Here is a 14,796-nt window from a genome sequence, read left to right as displayed (position 1 = left end):
TCTACACTTTCTCGCCAGAACATTCGCCTCCACCTTCTCAATAGTTGATGTAAATCCTTCCTTCCAGCGGCCGCAGCGTTTGTCCCGTCGCTTTCCCATACGAACTCACAAGCAACTTCAACCCCTCAAGATCACACTCCAGCTCCCGTTCCTCCGTCGTAAAGTTCAACACAACGAGCGCCATTTTCCCCTCACACCTCTTCCGATAGATAAACAGCTCCTTGCCCTCCGGATCCACCAGCTCAAACGAGCCATACACAAAAACATCCTTATGCTCCTTCCTGAGCTTCAGTACATGCTTATAAAACGAAAGCACACTCCCCTCATCCTTTTCCTGCGTCGCCGCATTGATATTACCATACTCGTCATGCACCCTCATCCACGGCATTCCCGTCGAAAACCCACTATTTGTACTGTCATCCCATTGGAACGGCAACCGCGCATGATCCCTAGCCATGCGCTGTAAACCCCTCTTTATCCTTTCTTTACGCGTAGGATCCGTGCCGTTCTCGGCTAGCCTCACAGCTTCGGCCCAGTAGTTCTGGCTTTCGACGTCTTTGTACTCTGTCTCTATATCCCATGATGACGGAGCGTTGATCATACCGATTTCCTGGCCTTGGTACAGGAACAAACTGCCCGATTGACCGATTAGCCACAAAGCGAGTAGTTTGCCACTGGCGACTCGCCATTCGGGTGCGTCGTTTGCGAAGCGAGAGATACTGCGGCCGTTGTCGTGATTTTCGTTGAAGACGGTTGTCCATGCGTCTGTACCCTCGATGAAACATTGCCATTTTTCTACTATGCGCTTCATGTCAGGTAGTGTCCAAGTAGCGTAATCGTACTTGTCGTTGCAGCCTGGCGGGCCTTGGCCGAGATGCGTGATGTCGAATTGGAAAACCATGTCTAGTTCTTTTTGTGCGGCGCTGATGTAGGGGAGGACGAAGGAGGGATCAGGACATAAGGAGAGTTCACCGACTGTTACAACGGGTTGGTTGTCGTAGGTGCGGTATTGGGAGAGGACGGTACGGTTCATTTCTTTGATGAACTCGTGGATCCGGGGCCCGTTGCACCACATTTGTGCGGCGGGTTGGATGGAGCTGGTTGGGTCGGTGATGGGCGCGTCAGCGAAAGGGAGGACTTTGGAATACTTGTTTACGGTGTCTACGCGGAAGCCGTCGATGCCTTTGTCGAGCCAGAAGCGCATTGCTGAGTCGTAGATCGCTTGTCGGCAGTCTTCGTTCTCCCAGTTTAGGTCTGGTTGGGATTTGTCGTAGAGATGAAGGTAGTACTCTTCCGTATGCTCATCCCACGCCCAGGTTCCACCGGCGAAGTATGAGCGGTAGTTGGTGGGCGGCATGCGGTTCCCTTGCTCGTCGTAGCGTGCTGGTTGCCAGAAGTACCAGTTTCGTTTCGGATTATCTCTGGAACTCCGGCTTTCCTGGAACCAAGCGTGCTGATCGCTCGTATGATTTACAACTAAGTCGAGGATGATCTTCATATCGTTATCGTGGCAGGCTTTGATAAGTTTCTCCACATCCTTGACAGTGCCGTACGGTGCATATACACCTTCATAGTCGGAAACATCGTAGCCCTGACACATTGAGGCGCGAGATCAGCGATAGTCTATACACATCTCGTACATTTTGTTGCTTACCATATCAATCTGCGGTGAGTCGAACATGGGCGATAGCCATACCACATCTACACCAAGGGACGCGATGTAGCTGATCTTCTCAAGTATACCCGGGATATCTCCCCACCCATCGCCATCGCTGTCCTTGAAAGATGCCGGGTAGATTTGATAGAACGTCGCTTCCTTCCACCACACACGTTTGTGGTAAGAGAGGTCTACATGTGGTGACATAGTAGTTGACGGACAAATTATGTGTGCTGAGCTTTGGGTATCTGTGACTGTAAGACTCAGTGGATGCAGGCTATTCTTAAGTAGATATCATCCATGGATTGATGCGAAGTTTCTGGTGGCAGCCGGGAGTAGCAAGATGAGGACTGCTTGGTGTACGGAATGGGAGATGAAGGAGAGATGTCGTTGGAGGCTCCAGAAAACTACACTTTGGTCTATACTCCGTCCCAATGATCATCGCCATGCAGTCCATTGTGACAGTCTCTCTCATTCGTCGTTATGGTGATCGCATGTAAATGGTTGGCACCCTGGTGCGAGTCGTGTTAGCCCCGCAATGTGGCGGCCGCGTTCCTTCCGTGTTACTTCCGCATCGCCTCCGCCTTGGCTCCGGAAAAATCCATTGGTTCGACGAACCACCATAGGCCATCCGCGTTGCTTCCGATCATTCGGCAACGAAAGAACTCGTAAGTACGAGAAATTTGGCGTTCTCTAGTGCCGTTGGAGTAATTTGGGCCTAGTATGAGCGATTTCCATACCAAAGCTGGGGCACCATGGGGAGGTCCGAGGTGCTGGGCCCTCGCTAACCCGCATCAAAGGCAACCCTGTTCTGACCATGATCATCTGTGCTCGGAGATGGTTATAAGCCTGTCACGCCTCCTCAGTAATATGGCATCGATTCCAGTCTCTTTCACCCTAGCTGCCACTCATTGCGACAATGACAGACAAGGAATTTGAGCAACCTACGGCGACACAGCTCGCAGCGCCAAATGAGGAGGCGCAGCATGCAGCTGACGATGAGAGATCTATGAGCCTCGTTCAGGCGATCAAACTGTATCCAAAAGCCGTTGGTTGGTCAGTCGTTCTATCGAGTGCTTTGATCATGGAAGGCTACGATCTCGCATTGCTGGGCAGTTTGTACGGCAGCCCTCAGTTCAATCGCAAGTACGGAGTTCTCAACGCTGCTACTGGCAAGTACAGTGTTCAAGCCAGTTGGCAGAGCGCACTGTGAGTATCAAAGACACGTTACCCGAGGTTTTGTTGTGACTGATAGCGTCAGATCCAATGGAGCACGAGCTGGCGAAGTCATCGGTCTTGTCATCAACGGCTTCGTTAGCGAGCGGTATGGGTATCGGAAGACCATGATAGGTGCCCTGATATCGATGACTGCTTTCATCTTCATCCTGTTCTTTGCGCCCAATGTTCAGACTCTGGTCATCGGCGAAGTCTTCTGCGGGATCCCGTGGGGCATGTTTCAGACCCTCACAACGCAGTATGCATCGGAAGTTGCACCTGTACGTCTGAGACCGATTCTAACAACGTTCGTCAATATGTAAGCATTCGCATTGAATTTCTCCCAGACCGAATGCTAATGACCGTCCAGGTGCTGGGTGATGGGGCAATTTATAGCTGCAGGTGTAAACCGCGGCTGCGTCCAACGTCCAGACCAATGGGCATATCGCATTCCTTTTGCCGTGCAATGGGTCTGGCCCATACCGATCATGGTTGGTGTCTTTCTTGCACCTGAAAGCCCATGGTGGCATGTTCGTAGAGGTGACAAAGTGGGCGCTAAAGCTGCATTACTTCGTCTGACCTCGCCGGAAAAGGACCCGAGCTTCAACGCCGATGAGACGATCGCCATGATTGAGCATACCAACGAGATGGAAAAGAACATGTCAGAAGGCACTCGATGGACAGACCTATTCAAGGGAACAGACCTCCGACGAACTGAGATCGTATGCTTCACCTGGATTGCTCAGACAATTTGCGGGACCAACATCATGGGCTACTTGTCAGTATTAGACGTGAAGTCAGTGGGAACTTTGGGCTAACATCAAGTAGCGCATACTTCATGCAGAAGGCAGGCCTCCCCACCGTACAATCTTTCAACATGTCAATGATCTCACTCGCCCTTGGCATAGTCGGTACTGCTGGCTCGTGGTACCTCATGCAGAAGTTCGGTCGACGAACGATCCATTTCTCCGGCGGCTGCACACTATTCATCATCCTTATAATCGTTGGATCATGCTCTTTTGCCGGTACCCAAGCCTCGAACTGGGCTATTGGCGCGGTGTTGATTCTCTTCGTCTTCGTGTATGACTTCACGATCGGTCCCGTCACCTACTCAATCGTGTCGGAGATGTCATCCACTAGATTGAAGGCCAAGACGATCGTACTCGCGCGAGCGCTGTACAATATCTCGAATATTGTGGTCAACGTATTGACGAACTACCAGCTTGGAGATGCCAACTGGGCCTGGGGAGCGAAGACGGCGTTTTTCTGGGCAGGTACCTGTGGCTGCGTTGTGGTGTGGGTGTACTTCAGGCTCCCAGAACCGAAGGGTCGTACGTATGGGGAGCTAGATATGTTGTTCGACCAGAGGGTCAGCGCACGGAAGTTTGCTAGCACGCAGGTCGACCCGTACGGGCATGGGCGTGTCGCGGATGAGAAGGCTGCCGTGAGCTCGGAATGGAAGGAGTGAACATAGCCTTAGTTGCGGTGCTGATGTAATAGTTCTACGCGTCTCAAACGGTAATGAGCTATGTTCGCAGATGGTTGTTCGTGTTAGCGATGTCTTGCCTCTCCAGTGACGCGCATCTGCTTAGATATTAGTGTGTTGACATGACGTAAGCAGCCTCGGCATCACGCGACGCGTCTGACCAGCCCGCGGGCTACCTGCGGCCGCTCCTCCCCACGCCTCCTCACATCTCTGATCAACATCATGAACCCCACGTAGACACTCGAGCTTGATGCAGAACACCGCGTCTAGGACAGTCTACCGGAAACAAGTTGCAAAGGCATGTGACCCATGTCGCCGCCGCAAAACCAAGTGCAATGGCGTACAGCCTTGCGCAGGATGTTTATCGGCAAAACTAGCTTGCACCTTCAATGCACCACGGGGTCAAGGAGGTCGCACAGGTCCCAGGGCTAACGTACTCAACGAATTGAGAGCGATATCCCATAACGATGCCGACGTCTTCGACCCACAGGATGCTGCACCGACCGCGGTCGTTACCGCCGCTGTGGAATTGACAAGGGAAGTCTTCAAAACGTTGGTCGACGTCTACGAGGAGCGCATATACAGGATAATAGCTCTCATACCAGCCGAAAGACTGCGAGAAGAGTTCATGCAAATGCAGACTTCGCCGACATCTCGACTGCTCATATATGCCTTTTGCGCATACATGGCAAACTTTGCGGAAGCCTCCACTAATGCCAATTGCGGATCTACACAGTCTTCACAAACGCACTCACAAACCTACTACTTAGATCATACCTTGCTCTCGCTGCAGCGAGATAGGATTACGCAGCTTGACCATCGATCAGTTTATACCTCCTTCTTTCTGTACGGAGCTTACGCTGGCCGAGGCGACTATCGTCAAGCATGGTTCTATTTGAGAGAAGCAACAACCCTGTTCATGATGCTTAAAGACGAGGACAGGGATTGGTTCGACATGAAGACAAGGACACGGCTGTTTTGGATCTTGGTAGTGTCAGAAAGGTACGCTAAATACTTCCCGTCTTTCCTATGTCTGTTCCCCCACTTCGATGCATCGTGGTTCATCATATACACTTCCGACTTCATGATATCATTTGTCCCTTTCTCGTCTATCCAATCCCACCTGCGAGCGAAGACAGCGACGATTCTCAGTACCCATGGGCATCGTGATGAGTGTATTGCTTACTGGTTGTTAGAGCGCATGGCGTTCGTAGGAATCGGCCCATCACACTATCTGTCACTTCCTCAAGCTACCCACTCGATGGCCATGATGATCTTGGCTTGGTCCACCTCGCATCAGTCTTCCGACCGCTCGATGAAGTCTTTTTCGCAGTGTGGAACGGTGCAGCGCAAAACTGCAGTAAAGAGTGGTTAATCCAGCTCGAGAACGATGTTCGCACCGCGCTGCCCACTGATCTCGAACTTTCGAACGAAGAGATTGCAAATGTTCGCATATCGCAGTTCTGGCTACAGATCAAACTGTGGGAGCTGTTTCCCCGCTTCGGGTTTCTCTCCACAGAGTCTGTTTACGATTGCTTAACATTCAGATACCCCATTCTGGTTGGCAAAGACTTGACCATTCTCTCGATGAAGCTACCAGTTCAGAGTCTGCAGATACATGGCGTCGGCATGGTACGTCATTCAGCCGCAAGCTTGTCTCATTGCTAACAACATTAGACGGAGAAGGTATTCGACATAGCCTGCGCTTTAGCGGACGTTCTTCATTTCGTACCTCAGTCTGCATCACATGCCGAACTCAGCCCCCCAGATTACTTGACCCAGTTGATGCTGTTGATAGCAAAGCTACCGGGCGGCTCGTCTAAGTTCATACCTTTGCTGCTAGCCAAAGTCAATGAACTACTTCCGGATCTGCTGGAGCACGTATGCGAAGCCATTCAAATGCCAATCCCCACCAATCACAACCCTATGAGCCCAGACACACGATTTGTATATGAAGAGGAGGTTGGTAGAGGCCTTCACGCAGACTTGAGGAGGACATTGTAGCGGGAAGGAAGAAAGATGCATTCGAAAACTGCAATCGGGACAAACCAGACTGGGTCTCACGAACATATCCAACCATAGGACATCGGACACGACCCCGAAGTACTATCCTATCCACTTCTACATAAAGAGTACCGACCGGTCTGGACTTCCCAGCGACCAGCGCCAGGACAGCCCGCCGTCGACAATACTCAAACCCAAACCCCAAGCAAAAAGAAACAAGAAACCCTGACCATCCCAACGACCAGCGTCAAGATGGCCCACCGCCAACCACAACCCCACCAGCATGGCGACCAGCGCTCATGCGAACCTCGGCCTCAGTGCCCGCCGGCGAGAGATCGCGCCTTCGATGTCGCCATCGATCACCGTCTCCAGCCCACCACCAGGTCCACACACGAAGATGAGCTCGCTGCTCAGGCGGTTGTATCTTGTGTCCCTCTTGGACACCACTGTGGCTTCTGGCTGCTTGCACATCCAGGGAGGTTGCTCGCCAGGGTGATCCCTCATGTATGCGAAGGCCCGCTCCAGTTTCGTCGTCTGACTCTCACGAGTGAACCAGCGGACAAGCGGAACGGCAACGGCGAGGAAAACGGCGACGAAGGACCAGAAGAGCGCGGTGCGGAGGTATTGCCAAACGAGATCGATCTCGTATGCCTTTCGGCGGCGGAAGGTTTCGTGCCAGTCTGTGAAGCCCGACCCAGGCACGTCTGGGTCGAAGCGGTATCGGTCGAAGAAGAGGTCGAGGATGCGGCCGAAGGTGTTTTCCCAAAATGGGTCGTTTAGGCCCGCCAGCAGGCCAAACGACACCATCATGTAGGTGTTGTGGGCTTGTCGGAAGGAGACCGACAAAGAGAGTCGGCGGATGAGGACGTGGCCTAGGGCCCAAGAGAAGAGGGTGCCGATGGCGATGCGTAGCTCATTTGAGCTCGCGGCGAAGATGGTGATGAGCACCAGGCTCAGGAAGATGCGCAGCTTGTTCTGCGGGGACAGCATTGTTGCTGTTGTGGTGGTGATGATCGTGATGACGGTGGGAAGAGGAAACTTGGAAATGTCTTGAAAATGAGCAGGTGTGGTGTTTGCTAAAGAGCAAGAGTTGGAGGCGGATGGGCTGTTTATATAGTACTGGCTTCTGCGCGAAGATGAGACGGTTGACAATAGCTACTATTGTTACAATAGGTACGTATCCGCCTTCACCTCTACTTTTTACAATACCGACTGAACAATAGCGGACTCATGAAAATCTCGCCTTCACCCCGGAACGCCAACAAAGATCAGAATAACAAGAAGCTGACAAAAGACAGGGGTCTCGATGTACCTCGCCTTCACCTTCACCCCAGCGTCACGTAGACCCCACGAACACACACGTACGCTGCACGTATCAAGACGCGCACTCATGTAAACCTCAGCCTTCACTATTCCACATCCTGCCGCCTCTCAAACCTCATCGTATAGCCCAACCCACCCCCTAATAATCACTATACCTCCTCTTCGACAGCGCACTCACCCTCGACACCCGCTTACTCGCCACATCGAGCCCCTCCCCCTCAACAAACAACCTATTATGCACTATCCAATCCTCAAACTCCTGCTCCCTCTTCTCTTCATCCGGATCAATCCAATCACCCATCTCACTTCCTTCCATAGTAGTATTAGTAGTATCGCTCATCCTGTTCACGACACCATCGCCTGAGTGTGAGACCGAGGAACTAGATTGCTCCCGCCAGTGGTGCGGGAGGGGACTTCTTCCTCGCCCGTCGTCGTTGGCGGCATCGATGTCACTGGGATCGAGACGTCGGATTTGGGACTTTTTGTACTCGTGCGCTGTTTCCGCGAGAGACTTTGCACTGACACCGGTGTTGTTGTTGTTGCTTTTCCAGTTCCGCGGCAGCGTGTATGAAAATGCTGAGCGTATGCCGCTTGGCTTGCGGCGGAGGGAGCCGCCTACCCGGCTGAGCCAGGTTTTGGGGCTGGTGTCTTTGTCTGGGGTTGTGGCTCCGTCGGCGGGTGGTGGTGTGGCGAAGGGAGACATACAGGGCAGGTCTTCTCCGCTGGGACATTGCATTAGGTGGCAGGAGTGGTCGATGAGTGCGGGTTCTACGCCGTTGGGGAGCTGCTCGTAGGTGGACATGCCGATGCTCACGCCGCGTTTGCGGCGGAGAGAGAAGAATCGCGTGGGTCCTGTGAAGGGGAGGTGCTGGGTTGGAGTGGGTGTCACGGGCTCGATATGTGACTGGTTGGTGTCGGCTTCGAGCTGTTCACTACGTTGGGCGGTCTGGCGAACTGCCTTCTTCTTGTCTTTGCGTTCTTGGTGCCGCTTCCGGATCTGCTGATTTGTTAGTGAGTGGCCTTGTTGTACAACGATGCGGGTTTGGGTCTTGACAGTAGACGTGACAGGAACGCGATGGATTTCTTTTAATGTTGAATAGCCAGAGACGTCACTTACCGTACCGATCAACCCCATCTTGGGCATACTGGGCGAATGCCTCGAGAAGTCTTTGCCGTTGAAGATCAAGGATGAGGTTGCAAAGGAGAGCAACGAACGGTCCTGAGTACAGCTGTCAAGTGCAACGTCAAGATGTCCACGGAAGGCTTGTAAAGTTCGGTACCGTGAGTGGGGATACCGTCAACCAGAGGATGTGGTTCATCGAGGGTCCATGGACATGTCATGGTGCCCACCTCAACACATCATGAGCAGGGTGAGGATGTATTTTTAACTTTTCAATTACTCTTACGCTTGAACCCTGCTTCTATGGTAATCGTGTGACCTTTCGCGATCTCTCAGACTCAATGCAACTCGGTCGTTTCAATGCTCATGTGCAGAACCCAAACTCATTTCATCTCGATATGCTACCGCTGACGCTGTGCAGGAAGTGCTATCCTTGATACCCCCAAATATTTGGCTTTCCACGTGGCCGCTTGCGAAGGTCATCCATTGTAACTCTTTGACTGTCGGGAATCGAAGGGTGTGGATCTGTGGGCCGCGATTGAATTGAACCACGACCACCGCGACCAACAATCATTCCCCAACCGCTTACACCTCGAGTCTGACTAGAAGAACCTCCGTGACCGCCACGAGCACTGACACGATGAGGATAGGGAACAGGACTCAGATAAGAAGCCTGCATTTCCTGGATCGACAGAACATCGGTTGGTTCGTTCCTATTTGTCGCTTTGAGATCGATCCCCGCAATGATGGCAATGCGCTCAAGTCTCGCGATCTGCTTCCTGAATGCGCTTCGCTCTTTCTTGTATGTACTCGCTATCTCTTGAAACCGGCTGGTCTTCCTAGCGTCATAATCTCTTAGTATGACTTCGCCAGGACTTTGAGCGCTGTGGATGTGTGTACGTTCAACCTCATGTAGCTTAATGAGCGCGTCGTGGATGTTGGAATTCTCAGTTATGGTGTTCATCAGGTCGTTTCTCTCAACCCACATCTGTATGATGCCCTTGACATGATTGGTGAAAACCTTTATAGTTCTTGCCTCAGCTTCGAACGCTGATGTCGCTATCTCCACGTCCCTTTGCTCTTTCCGATCGTTTCTGATCATAGCTCGCTCGCAGCTGGCGATAGATCTTTTGATGATGTGCGTGAGCTGAGCGTTTTGCTCCGCCGTGAGGTTCGTTGCAGTCGCACTTGCGGGTTCCTATGCGTCCAGATTAGTTCAAGGTTTGTTCAGTGTCTCATAAAAAGGGTGAGTACCAGGCGCAGCTCCTCGGTCAGCTCGCTCAGCCTATCGCTACGGTTGAAGCACTCCCGGAGCATTCCGTCAAGTACAGAGTTCATGCCCGCCTTGACTTCCTCGATCGTTGCCATTTCCATGGCGTTGCCTTGCTTGAGGCCTGCGATGATGGCGTCCGACGACATGGCTGGTTGGCGCGATTGTCGCAGGCGTCGCCGCAGTATTGGTCTCGGTTGGTGTTGCGGTCGCGTTGTGGAGTACAGAGTCAAAGAGCTTTCCAGAAAGAGCAGGAGCGACTAGCGCGAAACTACCAGGCAAGCGGTGAAAGTGAAGGTGAAGACAGAGACCAACGATTGCTGCATTTCGCGCTCAAATCGTCCGCATCGACGATCATTTGCTATCTCCTGCTATGCGCCCGTATGAGGACATACGTTAGGCCTACCTAGTCTGTTCCCCTCAAGGCTGCTAACATGGCCACCATACTCTTCTTCAACGCGTTGAAGAATCCACCGTATACCTCACTCGTCAAGAGAGATTCCTGCAGTCTTGGCCAGGGACCGAAGACTGTGCAACTGCCTATCCTGCCATTCTCGCTCCTTGGCACAGCGCTCGTAAGCCTCATCTCCCCGCTCTTTGCGTTCTGCCTCAATGCGTGCTTGTTCTCCGTTCAAATGCTTGTTGCATTCATTCAAGAGGAGAAGTTCCTTATCCACGTCACCTTCGATGCGGGTGATGTAAGGACGCAAGGAGCTTAAATAGGATGTCAAGCGATTGAAGAAGATTACTCTTGCGTTGAAGTCATCTCCGTGAGAACACAAAAGCTCATGGCTCGTCTTCCATGCCTTTTTGTCCGCGACGAACTGCCTTTTAGACTTGACTCCCTCCACTTCATAATTTGACTCGCTGGTTGCTTTGGCGGTAATGCAGTTGCGAATCAAATCCTTGATAGTGGATGTGAGTTTGTGTCTCTGAACTGTAGAGAGGGCTGTAGCTGAAGAGGTAGCTACTGAAGTGCCCTAAACCCAGAAGTCAGTTACTGTCACAACTCTGAAGAAAGTCGCACATACCGGTGAGTACCTAGGCCCGCTAGTCATACCGTTGAAACCCCTCACGGCTGACAACCTTGTCACATCAATGATCTGAATGGCAGGCAACGGAGCGATCGTGCGTGCATGCGCCGTGCTTTGAGAGCGAGGGACCGGAGCAGGCGACCTGATAGCTGCCGATGCGCCAGTAGCTCGAGCTCCCCGCTCAGCAACCACTCGCTCATTCTTCATATTCCCAGCCATATCACTCAGGCCCTCGATCAGCTTGCTGAGTGTTTTGCGCTGCCTCAGATATACCTCCTTGGCCTTCCTCAGCCCGTCCGTTCTCGCAGCTCTCATATCCACCTTCCTAATCTTGACCGCCCTGAACATATCCGCGATGAGAACGCGTTCTTGCGCATGTTCCACAAGCAAAGCGTTGTGAACCAGGTTCACGGCTTGGTTCGTAGGCAAGCGAATGTAGAGTCCTTCTCTCTTTTCGAAAGCGGCTTCCTGGGCTTTGGTTCGGCTGTGCTGTTCGTCTAGCGAGACTCTTTGGGCTTCGAATGTTGCGTCAATGGTATTGATGGTGTCCTGGTATTCGGCGTGGCTGGTCTCAATGGCGTGGATGCAGAAGTGGACGTTGTCGCGGTTGGGCTTTGGGAGGTGTGCGTAGGTTTCTGCTGCCGGGGTTTCGAACGCCTCGTAGTTCTCCTAGAATGACAATGTCAGTCTGAGTCTTGTGTGTTTTCCGTAGCTGGCATGTATCTCATACCTCTCCACCTTCCGCGTCACCCAGCATCTCGTCACTGTTGTGCTCCTCCTCTGGCATTGCGCCGGTGCTCAGGACTGCAGGCATCGTCGCGCTCTTGCAAAGTTCGTGACTGATGTCGCGCTGTTATGTGTAGACGTGGCGTGCGGTCGAGAGATTGCAGAGTTGCAAGTTGCTTCTAGAAGTGGAAGGAGCCCACTAGCGCAAGACGCGGGTTCATCGATGAAAGTGAAGATGAAAACCCGCAGCCTCATCGTCTCCGGCATGATAAATGCGCAGCCAGTCGTTGCCCTCGGACCTTCTTTCTACTCCAAAATTTCGTGCTGTTGAGTGTCGACGTGAGCAGCTTGATGCGCTTATGCCTGGCCGTCAGTATATACTTACTGCTATGTGAGCGGTATACCAACTTTGGCGCAGCCGCTCGACCTTTGTCATGCTCTTTCTTCCACCAGAATTAGTGCCGGCGCGTGCCCATCTAAGTAGATCATCGTGACTCTTGCTCGTGGAGAGCACATGCGTGACTTGATGTGAGCGGTATGCCGGCGTAGAGACAGTTGCTGAACATCGTAGGCGTCGACATCTCTCTTTCATAGAGACATTGATCCGCAGCAATGCATTCCGTCGAAGTATGACGTTGAACAACCGAGTAGACCATAGAAAGGAAAGAGGCAACTAAAGTGAGACTGTGGTGAAGAAGTAGATGTCTGAAAAAACCGAAGCAGGCATTCCGCACTCCCAGGTTCGAGGTGAGAGAACCTCAGATGCTCACCGACAAGGAAAAGCGGTGAGGTACTAATATCCTGAGCTATGAAAGCAGCGTGTGATCGAAGGGAATAAATGTAGACAGCTGTTATGGAAACGGCAAAAACCCTACTAATGTCAGCGTATCACACCCCGTCTACCCACCTCGAGCCCACAGTCATGCTATTACATTCCGTCACCGCCCCAAGGCCTGAAATATTTCAAAGTCGTTAGATGGAGTTGCAATAGGAATACTCGTACATGCAATCGAAAATGCTCTAACCCAGCACCTACGTGTGTCTACCTCAGCCGAAAATGGTCATAGTCTGATCATACAAAATCCCGGTCCTTCGCCAAACCTGAATCCACAAGAACGCTAGAATGGCTACCGCACTATCCTCTTCCGTTCATACTCCATTTATACCCTAAGGAGCTTAGCAGCATAGTCAACAATCAAGCTCTCGCTGGGGAAGCTCATCTCCTCGAGCTTCTGGGCATATGGTGTGGGCACCTCAGCACCAGTGACACGGGCAGGGGGCGCCTCCAAGTAGTCGAAGGCGTACTCGCAGGTAAGCGCCATAATCTCAGACGCGACACCGAAGGATGGGAATCCAGACTCTACGCAGAGCATGTGGCCGGTCTTCTTGACAGACTTGACAATGGCCTCGACGTCGAGGGGCTTGATGGAGCGCAGGTTGATGACTTCGGCTTCGACGCCGTACTTGGACTTGAGTTGTTCGGCGGCGACGAGGGATTGGCCGACGCAGCGGGAGAGGGTGACGATGGTGAGGTCCTTGCCGGGGCGCTCGATCTTGGCCTTTCCGAACTGGGGGTCTGTTAGTATGAAGCTAGAGTGGGATGATGGTGGGGCAGCTTACGGGAATGACGAAGTCGTCTCTCTGGGCCTCCTCGCTCATGGGGAAGGACAGACCGTACAGAAGTCTGTGGATGTTAGTGCACAGTCTCCTGTCTCGCGACTGTTGTGACCTACTCGTTCTCGAGAACCACGACCGGGTTCGGGTCACGGATAGCAGCCTTCAACAGACCCTTGGCATCCTCGGCGCTGTATGGCGAAACGACCTTGAGTCCAGGAATGCTTCCGTACCACGCAGTGTAATCTTGCGAATGCTGAGCAGCGACACCGGACGCGAAACCGTTGGGACCACGGAAGGTGATGTTGCAGGGCTGGATACCACCGGACATATAGTGGGTCTTTGCGGCGGAGTTGATGATCTGGTCAATGGCCTGCATGGCGAAGTTGAAGGTCATGAACTCGCACTGTCGTCGCTGTCAGATTTGCTTTTTGGGTCATGATAGCTGAGGGACTCACAATGGGGTGGAGACCAGCGAGCGCGGCACCGACGGTCAGACCGGCGAAACCTGACTCTGTGATGGGAGAGTCGATTACCCTCTTCTCACCGAAGCGGTCGAGCAGGCCCTTTGTGACCTTGTAGCTGTGGCTCAGTCAGCACCGTCCATTGATATTCCGTTGTGTATAGCCTGCGATGTATTCTCTGCCCAATTGGACCCTCCTCTTTCTTATCGCAGATCTGACATCTCTCTTCTTCGTGGTGGGACGTACGCTCCGTTGTATTGCGCGACTTCCTCTCCGAGCACGAAAACCTTGTCGTTGCGCTCCATCTCCTCGGCCATGGCCTCGTTGAGCGCCTCTCGCACTGTCATCTCCTTCTGGCCCGACGCATATCCTCTCCTCGCAATTGACGGTATAATGGCTGCGGCGCGGAAAGCTGGTCGGAAGGCGGGCGCTGGCCGCGACGCCGAGACGAGGCGGGAGGTGGGTCGGAGGAGCCTTGAAGCAGCCATTGTGGGGTGTGTGTGAGGGTGAAGGTGTGGTGAGGAAGTGCCGTGGGCGAGTGATGGCCGCTGAGGCTTGTGGTGGTTGCTGGGGCTTGCTGGACAATTTCTTGATGCGAAGATCCGAGTCGTTGGGGCCGGCGCTAGCGATCAAAGCTCTCGAGCAGGGACCACACTATAGCGAGAACACCCGACGTGCGTCTGGATGGTCCCTGGATGGTCCGCCCCAACAACGTCGCTTTCACCATAGTCAACTCTTCCATACAGCATCTACTGCATAGTGATTCAATAGTCGCTTGCAAATTGTATGATAATGATCAAAACATTCAGATGAGGATTACTTCTTCTATTCTCTATAGCACCACATTTCGCGTTACCATGACCGTCCCTAGACCGTGACCTAC

General features: G+C 52.7%; 6 protein-coding genes across 6 annotated transcripts; 1 reads left to right on the top strand and 5 right to left on the bottom strand.

Moving 5' to 3' along the window:
- Window positions 1-37: 37 nt before the first annotated feature.
- J4E93_000733 (uncharacterized protein) lies at window positions 38-1,864 on the bottom strand (the record flags this gene model as incomplete). Its single annotated transcript, XM_049338692.1, has 2 exons — window positions 38-1,591; window positions 1,655-1,864. The coding sequence occupies 2 exons, from the start codon at window positions 1,862-1,864 to the stop codon at window positions 38-40; spliced, it is 1,764 nt and encodes a 587-aa protein (XP_049204577.1).
- Window positions 1,865-2,576: 712 nt separating this feature from the next.
- On the top strand, window positions 2,577-4,340 carry J4E93_000732 (uncharacterized protein; the record flags this gene model as incomplete). Its single annotated transcript, XM_049338691.1, has 4 exons — window positions 2,577-2,866; window positions 2,919-3,191; window positions 3,243-3,650; window positions 3,701-4,340. 4 exons carry the CDS (start codon window positions 2,577-2,579, stop codon window positions 4,338-4,340), a joined length of 1,611 nt encoding a protein of 536 aa, XP_049204576.1.
- A 2,319-nt stretch (window positions 4,341-6,659) lies between these two features.
- J4E93_000731 (uncharacterized protein) lies at window positions 6,660-7,352 on the bottom strand (the record flags this gene model as incomplete). Its single annotated transcript, XM_049338690.1, has 1 exon — window positions 6,660-7,352. One exon carries the CDS (start codon window positions 7,350-7,352, stop codon window positions 6,660-6,662), a length of 693 nt encoding a protein of 230 aa, XP_049204575.1.
- Window positions 7,353-7,824: 472 nt separating this feature from the next.
- On the bottom strand, window positions 7,825-10,224 carry J4E93_000730 (uncharacterized protein; the record flags this gene model as incomplete). The annotated part of the gene is made up of 3 exons (XM_049338689.1): window positions 7,825-8,904; window positions 9,395-10,003; window positions 10,060-10,224. The coding sequence occupies 3 exons, from the start codon at window positions 10,222-10,224 to the stop codon at window positions 7,825-7,827; spliced, it is 1,854 nt and encodes a 617-aa protein (XP_049204574.1).
- Window positions 10,225-10,557: 333 nt separating this feature from the next.
- Window positions 10,558-11,923, bottom strand: J4E93_000729 (uncharacterized protein; the record flags this gene model as incomplete). Its single annotated transcript, XM_049338688.1, has 3 exons — window positions 10,558-11,055; window positions 11,107-11,778; window positions 11,840-11,923. The coding sequence occupies 3 exons, from the start codon at window positions 11,921-11,923 to the stop codon at window positions 10,558-10,560; spliced, it is 1,254 nt and encodes a 417-aa protein (XP_049204573.1).
- Window positions 11,924-12,995: 1,072 nt separating this feature from the next.
- PDB1 (pyruvate dehydrogenase E1, beta subunit) lies at window positions 12,996-14,401 on the bottom strand (the record flags this gene model as incomplete). Its single annotated transcript, XM_049338687.1, has 5 exons — window positions 12,996-13,403; window positions 13,456-13,519; window positions 13,569-13,855; window positions 13,908-14,031; window positions 14,160-14,401. The coding sequence occupies 5 exons, from the start codon at window positions 14,399-14,401 to the stop codon at window positions 12,996-12,998; spliced, it is 1,125 nt and encodes a 374-aa protein (XP_049204572.1).
- Window positions 14,402-14,796: the final 395 nt, after the last annotated feature.

This window comes from Alternaria ventricosa, assembly GCF_023758065.1.
Source record: "Alternaria ventricosa strain BMP 2768 chromosome Unknown scaffold_1, whole genome shotgun sequence".
Classification (NCBI taxonomy): Eukaryota; Fungi; Ascomycota; class Dothideomycetes; order Pleosporales; family Pleosporaceae; genus Alternaria; species Alternaria ventricosa.
The sequence above is the reverse complement of the archived record's forward strand: the minus strand, read 5'-3'. Positions and strand labels throughout refer to the sequence as shown.